General features: G+C 34.1%; 2 protein-coding genes across 2 annotated transcripts in view; both read right to left on the reverse strand.

Moving 5' to 3' along the window:
• The window catches only part of LOC149775618 (uncharacterized), a 29,534-nt gene extending 12,678 nt beyond the window's left edge, over window positions 1-16,856 (reverse strand). The window contains exons 1-3 of the mRNA XM_089943000.1: window positions 16,578-16,856; window positions 8,356-8,438; window positions 6,305-6,784 (exon numbers count right to left, since the gene is read on the reverse strand). Of these exons, the coding sequence (XP_089799126.1) occupies window positions 6,305-6,784; window positions 8,356-8,398 (523 nt within the window). The 5' untranslated portion in view covers window positions 8,399-8,438; window positions 16,578-16,856. The remainder of the gene's footprint in view (window positions 1-6,304; window positions 6,785-8,355; window positions 8,439-16,577) is intronic.
• Window positions 16,534-18,907, reverse strand: part of LOC149775619 (uncharacterized) — a 51,164-nt gene continuing 48,790 nt past the window's right edge. Inside the window, exon 10 of the mRNA XM_089943501.1 lies at window positions 16,534-16,874. Within this exon, the coding sequence (XP_089799627.1) occupies window positions 16,534-16,874 (341 nt within the window). The remainder of the gene's footprint in view (window positions 16,875-18,907) is intronic.

Here is an 18,907-nt window from a genome sequence, read left to right on the forward strand (position 1 = left end):
TCCGATATTAATCTCTTAGATTCTGTTTTTGATTGAGAAATGGCTACAAACAATCTTCTGCCTACTAACTCAAAACTGACATTGAGGCAAGTCACAACTACAATGGTAAGAACTTTTCAACCTGATGATAAAGTTCTGTCTCTCTTGCCAATACTTCAAAATCCTCTTCAATTTAGATATTATGGTCCTTATAAGATTAAAACAAGGTGCCTTAAATTTTATCAGCACTCCTGGGAGGTAGAAACAAAAATAACTCTGCCACCAGTTAAACAAATATTTTGAAGGAGTATTTTGATCAAGACAACACTGTAAATCATTTAGAAAATTTAGTTATTCCTGTCCCACACAATAGCAATTTAAATGATGATGTACAACTGAAATATAATGACTTTAGTTCAACCAGTCTTCAAAATTCTGAAATATTAAAAAATCTGGACAATAAACTTTCACATCTACAACCAGAGTGAATAATGAGTAAAAACAGCTAATATGTAAGCATGAGCACTTGTTCCCAGATGTTCCAACTTGAATAAACAAAATCTACCATAATGTTGAAATTGTAGATTCTAAACCTGCAAAACAACATCCTTACAGGATGAATTCTCTTAAGCAGGAATGTTTGAAGAAGTTAGTTGAATATTTGTTGGAGAATGACTTCATTGAACCAAGCAATGTAACTGAAGTTTGCCATGTATTCCTGTGACAAAATCAGATAACTCTTTCTAGATGTGCACAGACTACAGAAAAGTGAACAGTGTAACAAGCAACTGATGTAATATTTGGGTTTGGCCTGATATTATCGGAAATTTTGCTCAAATTTTCCATAACTGCTGAGCCCCTGACCAATGTATTAAGTAAGAAGACCTAATTTTATTGGTCTGACAAATGTCAGGAGGCATTCGATAAGTTCTTTCAGCTCCAAATTTCAGTCAACCATTTAAAGTATATTTAGATGCAAGTGATGTAGGGGTTGGTGGCATATTAATTCAGAAAGATAAAAACGGCATAGATCGTCCAATGTGCTATTCATCAAAAAAGTTCAATAAGCAATAGTAATATTACACTATCGAGAAGGAGCGTTTGGCTCTAATTTTGGCACTACAACACTTGGAAGTGTATCTTTAATTCTGCTCCTTCTCCTATTATTGTATTTAGTGATTACAACCCCCTTACTTTCATCAACAAAATGACAAATAAAAAACCAGAGGCTGTCGAGATAAAGTTTGATGTTGCAAGAATTCAACATTGACATTTAGCACATCAAGAGAAAATTTAATTGCAGATGCACTTTCACATGTGCAAGAATTTTGTATAGTATTGCCTTATTCTGTATGTTCATTACACCTCTTTGTGCAAAATTGAATCATCTATTTGATTAATATTGAAAATGAAAGCTGTATTGCATAAATCTTTCTTTTTCTCATGAGGGGAGGTGTTATGTATATTTATATTTTCTGTGACTCCTGGTACATCATTTTATTTAATTTTCTTAACTTTTATTCATGACTGTAAAGTATAAAATATCTTTTGTTATAAACTGTAAATGACCTGGCTCTGTTAAGAACTTAAATTGTATATGATCTATAAATAGATGTTTATGAACGTGTCAACAATTAGTAATAATAGCTGCAATAATAAAATGCAAAATGGCACCTATGACATAGTTTCTGAGTGACTGATGGGATATGGAAGTTTTGGGAATAATTCTGTTTCAATTGGTTGTGCAAGGTCAAGTAAATATGCTTAGTTCATCAAAATCAATAGTGTACGGTGTCATATGGAGCCTATTCCAAAGTAATGTCAAAATATATGGTGTATATAAGGTGAAAATTAAGCATTCAGTTTCATTCTGATTTTTGGAGTCATTCACGTTTATTGTATTCCTGTTGTAAGTCTGCACACGTGTTTAATGTTGTACTTAGATATTTTTCGAGAGGAAAAACATTTGTTTGGACTATTCACTGGAGACAGAAAGTGCTCATTATTTGGCCTATAATATTATTCTGGAACTGTTATAAATTATTCGAAGGAATTCTGGACAATGCCATATTGACGTCAGGGTTATTAGGGACAAGTACATTTCCAGTTTTGAAATTCGTAAGGGACTTTTCATCTCATTTACAACTTTTATAACATGTTATAATGACTAGCTTGGATTCACTTCATAATGATGTAATTTCCTCTCAAGTTTTCTTTTATAACTTTGATAATTAAATTATTTATTAAGTTTCACAAAATGTATTGTTTTTGCTTCGTTTCTAATACTTAAGTTGGTGACCATAGAGTCATAACACCTATATTCAGGAAAAATGCAGATCGAGGACAAAAATTAGCCAGCTATTTTCACAAAGAACAACTATCTACAATGCTATAATGATATATGCACAGAAAGAGGGAACATATTTTAGCATTATGTCTACCTGAATCGATAAATTGATAAATGCATGAAAAGGGTAAATTTATAGTGGTCTAATCATAAGAATAATATAAAAGTGTGCTCTGGGCAAATAGAGAAATTATATTTTGCAATGAGCAAAATTAAATGAAAGTAAATTGTTTAAAAGCCAAAGAATATTGGAAAATGCTGAAAAATTTCAATGACCCAGCAAAGTGGAGTATATAAATTAACAAATCTGTTCAATACTTCAAAGTAATAATCAATCCTGAGCAATTTACATTTTCTACATCAAATCAGTTGAAATCAGCTTGTTATTAAAAGTCACCTAAACCAAAAAAAAAATTAATATGGAAAATCCTTATTGAATATTTACTGGTTTTGTTAATGTAATTTAAAAAAAAAAAAACACAACTGCCAAACCTATTCCGATTGTAGTGGATTGTTCCAAAACAGCCCACTTATGTAATTACTTCAGATATAGCTGCGACCAGCAAGTGTAATTCATGTTGCCTTGTCATTCTTTTTTATTTTGCTTATTTGTACTGGAAATGTTCCACTTGCATATCATGAAGCTATCAATCAAAATTAGTGTAGTACATTTGGAATAAGCATGCAACTGTTGTATAATGCATGTTTGAGATAAAGTAGAGTCGACTTTACAAACTAACTGACGATCGCAAAAATGGACATGTGTTTAAAATATCTGTATATGCATAGGCTGTTACTGCTAAGGCAGTATGTATGTTCTTCATATTAGTAATAATAAAATGTTAGGAAAGTATTTAGAATATTTTTAAATTGTTTTATAATTTTCTAATCTCCAATTTTTTTCTTAAGCTGGTTATATAGGCCATGAGCAGAAACTTTCAATTAATATAAAATATTACTTTTGATTTCATTTTAATTTAATGCAGACAGACACTACAAACTTTACTTATATCTATTTTCATTATTCAATTAAGGAAAAAGAACAATATATTCACATGGGAAGCAGCATCAGCAATGTTCTAGTATTGAAAATAATAGGCATGTAGCCAATGGAATAACCTGGTTTACTCTTCATAAACATGTTAATACTGTACCCTTCAACCAACAGAACTCTACTGCTCAGCTGCTCATTATCATGTCAAACTGTCAAGAAAATAGTCAACTACTGCCATATGTCTGAGAAAGGACACTTTTTGCCTAGATATTATGCAGTTTATTTTGCTTATTGATTATTTCTTGAGAAGCATAAAGAGTAGTTTTTAAAAACGTCAATTTGCCCAACCATCCATCAACCTGTCTGAACATCTGTATCCTTTTGTATTGAAACATCATGTATACTTTTGTATTATCAGGCAGAATCACTCAAAATGTTAAGTAAAGGATTTACCCACAGGGTTACTAGAGGAAAGTTGCCTGGGTTATGCACATTGGGTGAGATTGTGGGGTGGGGAGGAAGGAATCAAAGTTGACATGTCCAAAGTAATTCATGGAATGGAAGAGTGGCAGCTATTTAATTTGAATATCATTTTTTCACAAACATTTCACGCTGTTTCTCAAAAGAGAAGATGTCATGATTGACACTGACAAATCTGCCCCAGCAGTCTCAATATAAGTGAAAACAGTGGCAATGACACAACATCATATAGCTTTCCTAAATGTATACAAGGATTTTTGGGACTGGGAAGATATTCAGTCTTAAAATCAATCTAAATTGTTTTCATCAGAAACTATTAGTAAAAACCCCTTCATATTATTCATAATCTTTAGAAGAATGTGAAGAACTGAAGTTATTTGTGCAAAAACAATTTCTTTCTTTTAGTCAGTGGCCTTGACCCTTGAGCTTTCAAGCCTGAAATTGATAGGATTCTTCCTTAACCCAAGTACATGATGTCCACAGAGTTTGGTAACTGCAGACCGTGGACAACTAAAGATGGACTGGCAGAACGCATTAACACAATATGCTCTGCCTCATGGTAGGTATATAAAAATGCCCAACACTTGGTAATAAATGATACTGCATTAGTTTTACACAATTAAAGCATTAACACATTAACCCCTGAGCCAAACAGCTAGGCAGTCCCCTGAAGCATACTTGCAGAGATCACCTAGAGCAGTGTTAGCCTTTCCAGTGCCTGTATCCCTGAGACTAGCTGACAGCAATTGGATTGCAGATTTTTATAGAGGGGGCTACTTGCAATAAAATTGTTGTTATTTTATTTGTGTTCATTTAATTCAGCTGAAATTTGGCACGGCAGTTCTCAATAAACTTACATACATAATGGTATAAATTTCATGCTACATGCAGAAATAAAACTAATGCATGATGGTGAAAACAAATGATGTACTTGCCAATTTGCTTCTCTTGCCGTGAATAATCCATAAAATCCATTATGAATTCACAAAGAATTATTAACACCATCAACACATGAAATAATTATATTTTATGTACACAAAAATTCCACTTGTCGTCTCTTGTAAACTAAACATCCTGTGAATACTGTACACAAATGGGCATATTTTACTTGCTCTTTACTTACCTTTCTTCCTAAGAACTCTCACTGAAATTTTTAAAACTAATAAAACACTTTACAAACCTTGAAATATGAACACTCATGTTAACAACGTATATTTCCCAAACATTTATTTAACAATTATTCAAAAGAAAAAGAAGCTCCACGAAATCAAATGCATTTGCATCAGGGTCTAAATCCGTTGCTGGTCCTTTGTATAGCATCTTGTCAATGTGTGTTTTATCATTTAAGATCGATCAGCTCTACTTTCATTTTCTTATTCCGCTTCAACATTCTCATTTTCGTCACTACCGCTGTTATTTTCAGTAGCTTTTTCGATGTCACTATCAATCTCGTCTGATTAAAATCCAGAAAATTCTCCATCAGAATCCGTCAAGTAAAAGTCTGCTCCTAGAGGTTGATTCTCATCAATTTGCATCAATTTAAAATCGAAATATTTTCACTAAATCAACTGATATCGAAGTGAAAAAAATTTCCCGCTGTTCAGCAATGTGCGCTCTATCTATGTAAGCTAAAATTTGATTGGTTAAACTGCCTGCATTAGTAGGAAATGGCTTTAAATCAACCAATGGTTTGCGCCGAGTTAACTCGTCGTGCGGGAGAAAGGCCTTGCTAAATACTGCCTCTTAAACTCGGCGCTCGGGAGACAAGCTATGCAAACTCCGCCACTTTAGCGAGGCTCGCGGGAGATCAGGGGTGTAAAGTACGACGAGTATACTCGTCGCCAGGGGTTAATGTGTTAAAAGTGTGGATGAAAAAAGGATAAGCTCAAGTTCTCTACATGTACTACAGCCATGGCTTTAATATTTTGTCCGTTTATCGCACAATATTTATATAGTCTCTGACATCATTGCACCCAAGATGATTCATCTTCAAACATGTAATGTCACGGCCTATTACCTATTTAAAAGTCCAATTTGCTGCCCATAAGAAATAACTTTTCTGATGTTGGAAACACTTGCCCTGGGAAAAAATGCAGAACTGAGACTTACGTGTTACAATACTCTTTATAATGACTTCGTGTGGAGATATAATAATTGGGAAATCATGCTGTTCAAGTCATAAATTTCCACTGACACATGGCTATGAAATTTAGGCCAGAATGATCCCACAGAGTGGGTAGGGCAGACAAATTTCGACTTTTCTAAAAGTAATTTGCTCTGACATCGACATCTCATAACGTCAAATGTCAATGGCAAGTGACATCAGAGCCAGACAATATAGTTGAAAAAGTCTGCTTTAACAGAATGGATGGAATTTTATTTTGTCTAATTTATATTTTGCATTTTAGTTACATAATGGTTTTAACAAAACAACAACTGTAAGCAAGGAAGCTAGATAATAAAAGAAAAAACAAGCATAATGGATTTGCTGAACAACTACCTACCTGATCCTGCTTTAATGCTTCTCAAGATATCACCAAGTGAAGTATTAGTACTGTCTGATAATGGTTCCACCTGGACTGATGCAAGGTCATTTGGAAGTGGAGCCCATGAGTTGGAATCTTCCGTTACATTCTGCAACAACCACCCTGTTACCTTTTCATCAAGAGAAATGCTTTTGTTTGGAATGAAGACCTTGTTTTGATGATTTAGTTTTCTGGATTGGCTGCTGTGAGATGAAACTAGGCTGTAGCATCTGCTTTTTGTTTTCTGCATGCTACCTGCTGTTAGTGAAGGATTCAATCCATCATTTAACAAGCTGTCTACCCAAAATGACATTGTATCCTCTTCATCCATGTTTGGGTTTTGTGCAGAGAATTGTATACCAGTCTCTTTCTTTAATGACTGTCCATCACATCCGTCTCCTCCTTCTTTACTGGTACTCGATTCCTGCACTTGTTCGCTTCCAATTTTAGCATCAGCGACTGTTAAATATGCAATAAAAATAATGCAAATTTATCTGTGTTTAGCTAGTATGTGCAATTTTGTATACACAGCAAGAAAAAGGTACTGAAAGTAAATTGTAGAAGTTTTATGAAGATAATTTGCTTGTGACATTATGTTAAATAATTTGCACATTTTATAAAACCATGTAGAAATCTCAAAAATATATTATATATCATTGTGCATGTTGTACACACTATGATTTTACTGGGTTCAAAAATTTCAAGACCATGCCTCACAAATTAACACTACACACAAAAATTATAAAAACTTTGTCCATCAAAATTAATGACGGTGGCAATGATATCGGTCTGAATATGTACTGATTTTAACTCCCCAACCCCATGACTAATATTCTGAATTAGCTAAAATTTAAAGTACAGAAAGATAAAGAAAATCTAATGATAACCCAACACAAAAAAAAATCCTGATATAGACAAAAGACAAGTTTGTCCATGCCCAATTTTCCTCAGTTCTGTGATTTAAAAAGGTTAGTTTTTGTGCACATCATTCAATTCCAATACTGAGCTTGTTGCCAGAAGTCATTGTATAACCCAAGTTTTTATTACTTACATCATTCAATTCCAATACTGAGCTTGTTGCCAGAAGTCATTGTATAACCCAAGTTTTTATTACTTACATGCATTAGGTTTACCAAATGTAATTTATGACCCAAACTTATGACATGTAATTAATGAAAACATAAATAGAGCAAATGCTGTGAAGGTAATGATATTTAATGCATGAAGTAGTAAATCTTGCTACCAGCCCTACTTTGAAGTTCCACGACAGTCTAAACCTAGAACCTGGTTCACCATCACTCAAACAACATGGAAATTCATAGAGGAGGAAAAAACACTGGTGAAATGGTGAAATGGGCAACTCATGGCATGCAAATATGCAAACGTTCTGGAGAATAATGCTGATAAAGAAAAGTTTTATATATATATATATATATATATATATATATATATATATATATATATATATATATATATATATATATATATATATATTAAAGAAACAAGAGACAGAAGAAAGGATACAACTGAGACAGAGAACTATAGCAAAGTTAACCTCCTGTCTAGTTATCTTTATAAGGCTATCGTCTTTTACAACATTGTTTACCAAATGTTTAGGAATGAATATTAATCAAAATAAATTTGAAATCCTATATGGACGGTTTCAATGTAACACAAATCTGATGTTGTTGTACAGAAGTAAGATGGGCAAGAGTTATTAACATTTGTTTATATGAGATAGAGACAAAAGACAAATTTTCATATTTTTAGGAGGGCTGGATTCAGGACAAAGCAGGCTTATATCCTTAACAAAAATGTGATATGGGAATATATCTTAAAGAAAATTGCTCAGTACATGCTACTGTATCTTCTCTATGCCAGTCACAGTTGGATTTTCTGACAATATTCTATAACTTCTGTTTGTTATCATAGAATATACTGTACTGCACCATATTCAAGTAGAAAATCTATGTACAAGATGGCCCAAGATACTCCACAACCAATAATAACTATGCTACAGTATACATTACCATTATGAAAGGTGACTTTAAATGTTGCCTTGTACAGTTCCATGCCTCTTTTGTTTTATCTGCCACAAGAAAGGATGGTCTGACTGCAAAATAAATTAAATACATTTCTTCTGTAAAACCATCAATAAACTGATCAGGTGTTTCAAAATATAAAGATATCTGGAAATAATCTAATTTTGTTTTATTTTGCTTGGATGGGGATATGAAACTAATTTTAATTCAGAATCTGTAATACTTACCTGCGTACTACTGCACTACTACCCTTTTCAGGATGCAATATCCCCAGCTGAAGCTAATTATTCCCTCCAATTAATTACTGGAGGGTCTGAAAGAAAATAAATTGATCCCAGCCTTATTCCATTTGTCATATCCTACAGAATATCTTCCTCTTCTGACTTGGGACTAAGACTATAGGACATCAGCGTGGGGTGGCAGGATGTAATCTTTGCAATATTAGTGGGTATTACATAAATAAAATGATCCCCTCCCCACTACATTTTGATAGCAGTAATATATTAGCTTCTATATGAGGTAAGTAAGGATAGAGAGAAAATAGAGAAAAACCATAAGTTATTCAAACAATAGTAATACTGAAAATGAATGAAAAATTAATACAAAATAACAGTATATAAAAATTAAATTTAATACTTATTCAAGTAGATCCTTCATTCGAGTACAACTGTTGTTGAAACATTTAAATCCTTCTGAAAGCACATTTCATTTTATCCATGCATTTTTAATCCAAAAGAACAACAATCCTGTAAAATACTAAAACCATTTCTTTAAACACTATTATTAATGAAACACTATGTATATACACTAGTTACAGCAGAGTATTAAAGCTCACACTTCACAGATATTTGGACAAAGCCACTGTATCAACATCGTGTCAATCAAGTCTCCTAGTACTCACAAATGCTTCTCAGGTAAATAATCCCCAAATTGCTGAAATTAGACAAGTCCAGCTTTCTCAAAACCACTGAGCATGTGAGCTGCAATTATCCATTCAGCGTGAATAGGCTTGATTAATGAGGTAGCAAGGTTTACTAATACTGTGCACTGATTGTCACCAGTAACATCTTTTTCCGTAATGGCGTCCATGACCTGTTTTGCATACCACTCATGCAAGTGTGACTTTAATTCTTCTTTGTACTTTTTATTTACTGTCAAGTCTCATGGTTGAAGTCAGTCTGTACAAGAGGCAGGCACAATCAAAGGAGTGATTCCACTGTGTTTCAATTTAGTTAGCATCTCTGCACTTTGGTGGGCTCTAAACACATCAAATATTGCCACTGCTTGCTGATGGCATTGCGCAAGGGGCAGGCAGTCATGTGTTTTACTCATATATGGAATGATGACATTATCCACATAATGTTTCATAGATTCTTCGTTACTCCAGTGTGTCTCTGTCTGAGTCGCATCCCAGTGCTCAGGGAAAACTACACCCTTAGGCAGGCATCTGTCAGTCTTCCCTGCGTAAATGACTTGTGGGGACAGGAGAGTTCCATATTTTGCTACTGCAAGTAAAATCATAATCTGCCTCTTGTCATCAAGTGCGGAAACCGACACATGCTTAGATCCATGGGCTTCCATTGTCCAGTTGTCACCTGGAACCAGTTGGCACCTGGTCTGATCCCAATTTATTATAAGAGAGTCTGGAATATCGTGTTGTTTCACTACAGTGTTAACTTTCTCTAAGAACATTTTCTTAATGTCTTCAAACTCATGGGGCAGCTGTGTTACGCTTTTTGTTCCATTCTACTTAACAAATCCCATACAGCCAAGTAGCGACCTCGCCCAATGCTTGGTGATGGTGATGTGTCCACTATAACATGTCAGCCGGATGAGAGCATGCTTGGTGATCACAGCCTCTGCCCCAACCATTACAATCCTAATAATGATCACTCCTCCATTAATTCTAACTATCTTGATCCAATCTTTTATCTCCGCATCAAGCATACCTCCTAGCATCAAAGGATTTCCCGAAGTGATTTGGGTAAATTAGAAAGTTCTTGCCCATCTTACTTTTTTAAGTTTATGTATTGGTCACACATACTGTGTACAGTGGTCTCACTGATCGTACAACTCAGATCGCTACTGAATTTGCGGGCTGCCTTGGCAACACAGTTACCAATGGAATATCTGTCTGTCTTTGCCTGGATTACCTCATTATAACTGTTATACTCTCCGCACTTTCTTTTCCAGGTCACTGACTGAAACAGGGATTCTACTGCATCATTAGCTGCTTGGTAAGCATGCGCCTGCACCATGTTAGCAGCTTCTGATGGATTAGGAAGTCCAGGAACTGAGGGGGGTCTAAGCTGAATTTTACCATGCTTAAGCCACCGTGTTAATGCCATGATCATCAGAAAGTACTGATGGTGCAACTTGATGGACAGTGGTTTAAGTAAGAGATCATTCATATGTACTTAAATAACTGATTGGCCTAGTGTTGTTGCCCGCATTGGCTTCCTCTGATGTTGAGCACTCAAACGAAAACATGGCAAAAGTGATTAATCTTGACAGGTGTTTTATTTATGCTCATAGAGCTGGAAGTATTGTTTTAGTGTTGTTGACTGCATCAGCTTCGATTGATGTTATTCATTTGTTCGAAAACATGGTGTAAGTATTGAACTTGCCAAGTCTTTGACTTGTGCTCATACAGGTGGTCGTATTGTTTTAAACATTAATGTGACCATGATGTGCATCAGCATAGTTTAATTCTTTTATAGTCTTTATTTGGGTATTTGTAGAGGCTAAATCATGAAATTAAATACATAATAATACGCAAACTTTGACGAGCAAAACCACATATTTAAGTACCCATGAAAATTCCTTTTTTATAAAACCATGAAAATTGGGCTCAATGAACATAAATGATTCTACAGTAAAAGAAATCAATGGGGTGGAGGTGAATACAGGTTTCATTCCCTTCCATAGACAAGGAAGGAAAACCCAACTCCCTATCCTCATATAGATTAAAAGGAAACAATCCATTTTCACAAACCAATGACCAAAACCTGGTGTTTGGTTGCTCAGAGAGTGCTGCCAGGTGACTAGTGACTGGCACATGAAGCCAAGTGGCCGATGGCTGCCTGGTTACCTCTGCCCATTGATCAGTAACAGGTCAAAGTCCAGTCCTGTGGTGAAGATCTGACAGAAGAATCTCTCTCTGTTGGCCTGTGCCCACTGACCAGTAACAGGTCAAAGTCCAGTCCTGTGGTGAAGATCTGAAAGAAGAATCTCTCTCTGGACTACCAGAGTTGGCTTTTGATTTAATAAGTGATAGCACTGAACTTCCATGCCATAGGAAAGGCATTAACTGGCTCTGATCAGGCATGGACAATTTTCCACCCCTGGAAGGGCCAAGTATCAGTCTCCAAGAACAGATGACAACATAAGTTCAAGTGTCATAAATCAGAATGTGATTTCCAAGCCATGAAAGGTGATATTGATCCCTTCTAAGTTCTTCACTGGAGGTGTTGACTTCCCAAAGACAGGATATGACCTAGATCCCTCTTGGAAATGGAGGGTTCATCCTGAGACGAACAGGAGGAAGTGGTTCCCTTCTTCTTACCTTTGTAACCATGACAACTTCTGGTCAAGTACCACAATGCATCTTCCCAAAGGCAGCAAATAGGACAACCCTCTTTATGTGTACACTTGTTATTGTAGCCTTCTTATGCCAACACTTACCTATACCTTGTGACATATGCTAAAAGAAAAAAAAAAGAAATAAAATAACCAGGAAACAAAAATGGGAAGGAGATACTTACCTTGACATCGCTACTAAAGAGTACAAATTTACTGAAACATGCCTTACAAGAGGCAAATACCCTTCAAAATCAGCAAGAATGGATACAAATACACACAAAGGAAGCAAGAAATGGGGAAAATAGGACTAACACAGCTCCAAAATGGGTATGTTTGGCTAAAATGAAATCAAAACACAAGGGAAAATTTCAATAAGCATCTTGACACATGTATATTTGCACTTTGCACAATAGTCCATGGAAAAGGAAGAAACTACTGCATATATTGGGAATGACTATGGAATCAGACTGAGATTGAATTCTTTTCTTTCTGGCCCAATTACCAAGTGGAGGAAGGTATAATTTCTTGTACTGAAATAAGGTAGCAACGCAATAGTAGCAGGTAAAATAAATCATCTCTAACATACATTGCATGCATTATTACCACAACCGTGTCTCAGAATGGTCATAGGCATTAAAAATAATACAGAAATGAATTCCAGAACATTTGACCAATGGTTACAACACCTCTAAGCAGGATCACTGACTTCTCATTTTTTTAAATATAGACTAGCAAATTTTACTTCTGATTTTTAAACTCTAAACTAAAGCATTTAGTTTTCAGCTTCGATAACTGAATACTGAACATGAAGATTTTACTTTTGTCCTTTAAATCTTATGCTATTGGCTTGAGCATTTTTCAAGTAATTATCAGGTTAGACCAATAGTGAGATTTGATTGGCAGATTCGAACTGCACAACTTCCTGTTATTGCATGCTCTAAAAACATTTAATTGTGTCCATATTTCTGTCCTTTTTTTTGTCTATTCTGCTGAAAAGCTACAGGGATAATTGCACCAACATGGAACTTTATGCAATATTTAAATAATACAATCTAGAAAACAGAAGTTATATCTTTATATATGTGATGTGTTCCAGTGCTTGGACAAGAATACTGGTTCAACTCTAAATTCTTTTTGCATTGGTAACTCTAATTCTGATGGAAAAAAAATATGAATTTATGTTTAGAAATGAGATGAATCAAAGTCACCAAACATGTCATAGTGTCATAGCAAACATGTCACAGTGTCATAGCAAACATGTCACAGTGTCATAGCAAACATGTCATAGTGTCATACCAATCATGTCATAGTTGTGACTTAAGGGTGACTTAAGCCAAACCACATTTCTGATCAAAGCAAGAAAATACACCCTGAATGTATAAATGTTATCTTGAAAGGTCTGTGTGAAAGGTCTGGTTTAAGAGTATATATTTTTCCATCTTCATGCCTAGAATTGTCTTGCAGAAAACTTGTATCTTTTCCCCTTAAAAGTCTTCTCCTAGTCAAATAAACATATTTTATACCAACATCAACTAAATCGAAGGAATATTTTGTCTGAACATATTTCAGCATGTTGGCCAATTACTTAAAATGTAAAAATTTGTGCATTTCACATTTATACAAACTTACTTCATGATGACTCTCAGAATAGCTCATATAGAGGACATATATCTTTCAGAGTGAGTTTCTAGAGACCCCAATATGTGACATTATGACAGGACTGACTGCATACACATCCCCCTTGATAACTTACACCCTGGAACAGGTGTAGGTCCCATATTTTTTAATAGAAAATACCAAACAAATTGCCCACTATCTGATGAATTTGAAGAAAATCTCTATCAAAATTGTTAAATGAAACCTTGATAAACCAGTATCACTCATTTGATCATCAAAAACAGTAGTACAGAGCCCAGAAATGTGAATCATCAGCATGAAATTTGCAACTTTGAATAAGGAGTCAAATATATTGTTCAATTTTCTTTACCAGAAAGAGTTATTTCAAATATCTCAGTACACTGTAAATATCAATATCCAACAAATGTACTGAAAATGGCTGCAATGTCTAAAAGTGACAACACAAGAAATAAACACCAGTTAAATAAGTTTTATCAAGTGAAATTTCTTTTTAAGATCTAGTTAACTCTGCTTTATTGTAATCATTACAAGTGCAATGTAATCTAATGTATTCAAACTGAAAAGTGTCAATCTGCCATCATGATTATGTCCCTGAACATTTCTGTGTGAACCTAAATAAGTGTTGCCTGAGCTTGTTTTGTTACAATCAGTTAAAAGTAGACCAACTGTATTATCTCATTAATTACACCTTTTGTATCCAATAAAGGAGGTAAAATATAAAAATAAGTTAGAAGGCATAAAAATCCTACTCATGCAAGAGCTTGTGATCATGGTCATGTGACAGGTCAACTCATTTCAAGGGGAAAAATTTAACCCTATTATAGATGTTATTAGGTAAGTGACATAAATTAAAGTATATAACATTAATCAGTGGTTTAACCTACATATTCAAAAATGTTATCAAGGATAGCAAGGGAAACAAGTGCATGAAAAGCTTTGTTTCACAAATATGGTTCTTTATGGAGAAGCAAGTTTCAAAGTCTGCAGAGAACTTAAAATTCCCAAATTGGCAATCGGAGATTTGCTCAAGGATGAGCAAACATTTTACTACTACTCACAATGACATAGTGGTATCAATATTTTACTGTTCTTTTAGAAAAAAATAATTTGAGTTTTGACAATGATGGTTGTTGTTTCATGAGATGCATTTTCCTTTGTTTTAAAAAAGTAAATTGCTTTGTTGTGAATCAACAATAACACTTGAATATACACACACACAAAACTGGACATATAATACTCAGTGTTTTCACAGGCACTCATGTGTCTTGAAACCTCTAAAAGCAATGATTTTTTAGAATCTTTCTGAGATTTATTAGACAGTTTATGCAGAAAAGTAAATAGCTTCTTCTAAAAAAGCCATTTATTCCAATGCAATTATAAAATGAGTATTCATCAATGAAACAGCCTTGCCCTCCCCCCATCTTCTCATTATCAATGTCCAACCAGAACAGCATTCCTTAATTTTTCATTAGTTCCATGCTAAGTGCACATTCACTTATGCAGCAGTCCATGCTTTTGGAAAAAACTGTGCACAAGTGATCAAGGGATATGTGTATATATCTACATACATACTTACTAGATTGGAAGAGAGAGTTACATTTCTGTGAAGTAGTCCAACAGATACACTAATAAAGAAAAGTATGGACAAACTTGCATACAATTAAATTTAATGACAGCCAGACAGTAAAACATACCAGAATATTTGTTACTGATTGCAAACAAAAACATTTTTAATTTCAGCTATCTGACTCAAATTTCCTCATCAAACATCAGACTGAACAGTTTATTTTTATGGTAAGTAATTGCATAAAAAAACATCTGTATTGATGTGGTTCTAACTAAAGTTGTCCTAAAAAAGCTACAATTGGCTGAGTGCGTGTGTGTGTGATTTGAATTTTTAACGTAGCTTTAACAAATTTTAAGTCATATCGCTATGATGTCTGCAGTGTGGCAGTTTATAGTGATGTCTAGCACTTGGGCATCATTCCACAGACATGCAGCATCATGTCCCACCGAGTGACATTATCCTGATGCAAGGTCAACCAGTCCTAACACTAACATCTTCATGCTGAGCGCCTAGCCAGGCAGCTGTTAGTAGCATTTTTCTAAAACTTTCGTATGACTCGGTTTGGGTTCAAACTCATGACCTCCCCCATCCAAGTTGGAAGCTATAACCACTCAGGCCACAGAAGCTGTCCAATTGGCTAAGAGAAAATTATTGTAAGGGTGTAATAGCATGCTCTTAGCTACTATCAATGTAACAATTAATCGCATTTTGCAAATAGTTAATTATGAGGCACTAAACACCCAGTGTAAAAATTCCAAATACTGGCTCAAACTCTTGAGCACTTTTTCATGTCAGAAAAGATTCCTGCTTGTGTGGTCTATCACTACATTATTTGTTTGGCTACTTTCAGATGGCCAGTTTAAAGCTGTGCAATTAGAATTTAAAGCAAAACAAATAATTTTAAATTAATTTAAATAATCAGATTAAGAAATCAATTGGTTATACTTTTACCAAAGTAAATATTCATGACCAATCTCCATGAATTAGCCATCCACAGCTGTTAACCTTTTCTGAGGTCAGGATACTACCAAAAATTTAAGGTCAATAGAAATGGAAGATTTCATACATAACAGATTTTCACCTGAAATATAAAAAAGACCTTTTACCTGTTTCAATCATTAAGTAATCTGGTGTTGTCTCTAACTAATAAAACTCTACGTTTCAAACCATCTCATGGATACCATATCATTGGGAAGAAGCTAATAACAATATTTTGTCTAAAGTTACCTCTGATCATTTGTTCTCACTTCCCATGATAGCCAATAAATAAATCTTGTGAGATATGATCCGGCTAAACCAGTAATATAAGGCAGAATCCATTTCATCTAAAAGCAAATAGATTCATACATCACTTCAGATACATCCCCCTGAATATATTCTTAAACAGGAAACAGATAAACAAGTAAGAGTTTGAAAGCTTTACATTGCACAGAGGGGGCTTCAAGCATCTGGACAACAGCATCATCACAGAATGACTTGACTACCATTTGGAAGGCTATCAAGGCTTTTGTGCTTCCTTCACCCAGGAGCCACTTCAAGAAAGCCACAGCTCTATTCCTTCGTGTAGAGAACTGAACAATTTTCTCAAAAGTCTCTTCCTTCATAACTCCTTTCTCCAGGAAAAAGTTCTGAAATATCTTTGGTTCCAACTCATCGATTAATGTTTCATAGTTGTCAAGAATATGGGATCTGATTTTGGAAGCAGCAGATTCATCACTATCTGAAAATAGAGATACTTTCATCAATTGGTATGTTTTGGTATGTTTGTGCTTTTACATCTGTGTTCTCTGTTCAAACTTTTGTATAGTTAGTCAGATCATGTAATCCATTTGTTGGTTAAGACAAAAACCAGCAAATCTTTTGAAATGTAGGATGCAGCAGTAGTTAGGATTACCTCAGATAAATTTATTTCAGTGAATGTCTAAATAAAAGTCACAATATAGATATGAACCATTTATCATTTTTTCCATTGAAAATTGATACATGTACAATCTCTCAATTGGACCTTTATCCAATTTTCAATTTTATATGTACATTTTGCTCCGTCATTAATTTCCTTTCCGATATACTTTTTGGGGTATTTTTCTCTCAAGAAAGTGAACCTGTTAATTTCAATCAAATTGTTGTCATGTTTGTTTCCATATCCTTTGAGGAATATGCTGTTTTGCTCCAACAAGCATGCTGAATATTGCTTATGATCATGGTAACTATGACCAAGGTAACTATGATCAAGGTAACTGATGATAAAAAAATATATCTAAAAATGCTGTTCATCAGATAATTGTGTACTCCTTTGTCTGTGACTAACATCAATGAATATAAATAATGGTATTAATTGATATCGGAAGTTGTTTGAACCCGAATGTTTTTCAGATTCCCTCTTTTAATCTCTATGGTTATAAATTTTACAACACCTGATGTAAAATTTTATCACTAATTGATCTAATCATCTTGGTGTTACACTCTGAAAGAAGGCCTAACACCAGGCTTGAATTGTTTACCAAGGTATAACATTAACAACTTTCTATATCTTTGAAATTTTAGTTCAATATTAAATACTTATTTTAATTTATATTTCCAATGCATTCATATTTTGAATTTAAAGATATACTCTTTTACAGTAATCTTGATTTATAATGCTACCATATAAATAAATATATTCATCCTGAAGAAGTAACAGTCCTTTCAAGTATCCTATACACGCATACACAATGCTGAAATGACTGTAAAATACAGCAAGTTTTATATTGGAAATCTGTAGATATGTTGCAGAATAAAAACTAGGCTTGTATAAAGTTACCATGGTTTCTAAGATGAAGTTAAAAAATGAACTGTATGGTTATTTGAGCAATAATGCATTAGATTTGCAATTCACCTGGGATCCGTCATTCAATAAGACTGTAACTCCTACTTTCTATTAAAGCTTTATTTGGAGATTATACAATAATATTCTTAGACTTCCTTATACATCCTTACTGGATTTCAGTGTAAAAAACTTTCTCGTTTATGGTATGCAAATTATGAGAACAAATCAACACTGCAATGAATTTGAATATGAGATAACATTAAGAGGTAATGTATAAGGAAGCATTTCATGCATTCACTTCTACTTACATGCATATATGTTCTCTACTTCTATCTATGGCTATGGTAATGCATATTGGCATCTTGCATTATACAGCAAACAATGTGTGTAAGAGGTTAATTTTTAAAAAATAATTTATGTCCTTTCTAATGGATAAGACCAGACTGAACATTTCTTTTTCTCCTGACGCTGAATTTTATCTGACTAGGCATCTTGATAGACATACATTTAGGGAAGTACTAGACCTCTTGCCAAAAAAAGGATGCCATAAAAAGCTAGTTAAATTTTAAGACAATCCCAAATTTTTAATTATTGAAAACACAAACGTATTCAGGGCAGGTTTTCCCAAGCTTGAATGCCACATCAAAAAGCCTGAGTCAGTTACACAATGAATTGGAACTATAAGCTCTAAAATCCTATCATACAGTAAATAAAGTTGTATATATAAAATAACATTAAAAAACCCACTAAATTTAGGAATATTTGTATAAGAATAGCAAATATATTGGGTTAGAATGTGAAAGAGAGAGAGGGATACAGGAAAAAAAGAGAGCTTCCATTGTAATCTGAACTTTAATGTACTGTGAAATATCAGACCTTAAAAAATTTCAACTCGTTATTTATTGATTATTTGATCTGATTCTAACTGCTTATTCAACTACATTAGC

This window comes from Sinohyriopsis cumingii, chromosome 19 (genome assembly GCF_028554795.1).
Source record: "Sinohyriopsis cumingii isolate HCF-2022 chromosome 19, ASM2855479v2, whole genome shotgun sequence".
Lineage (NCBI taxonomy): Eukaryota > Metazoa > Mollusca > Bivalvia > Unionida > Unionidae > Sinohyriopsis > Sinohyriopsis cumingii.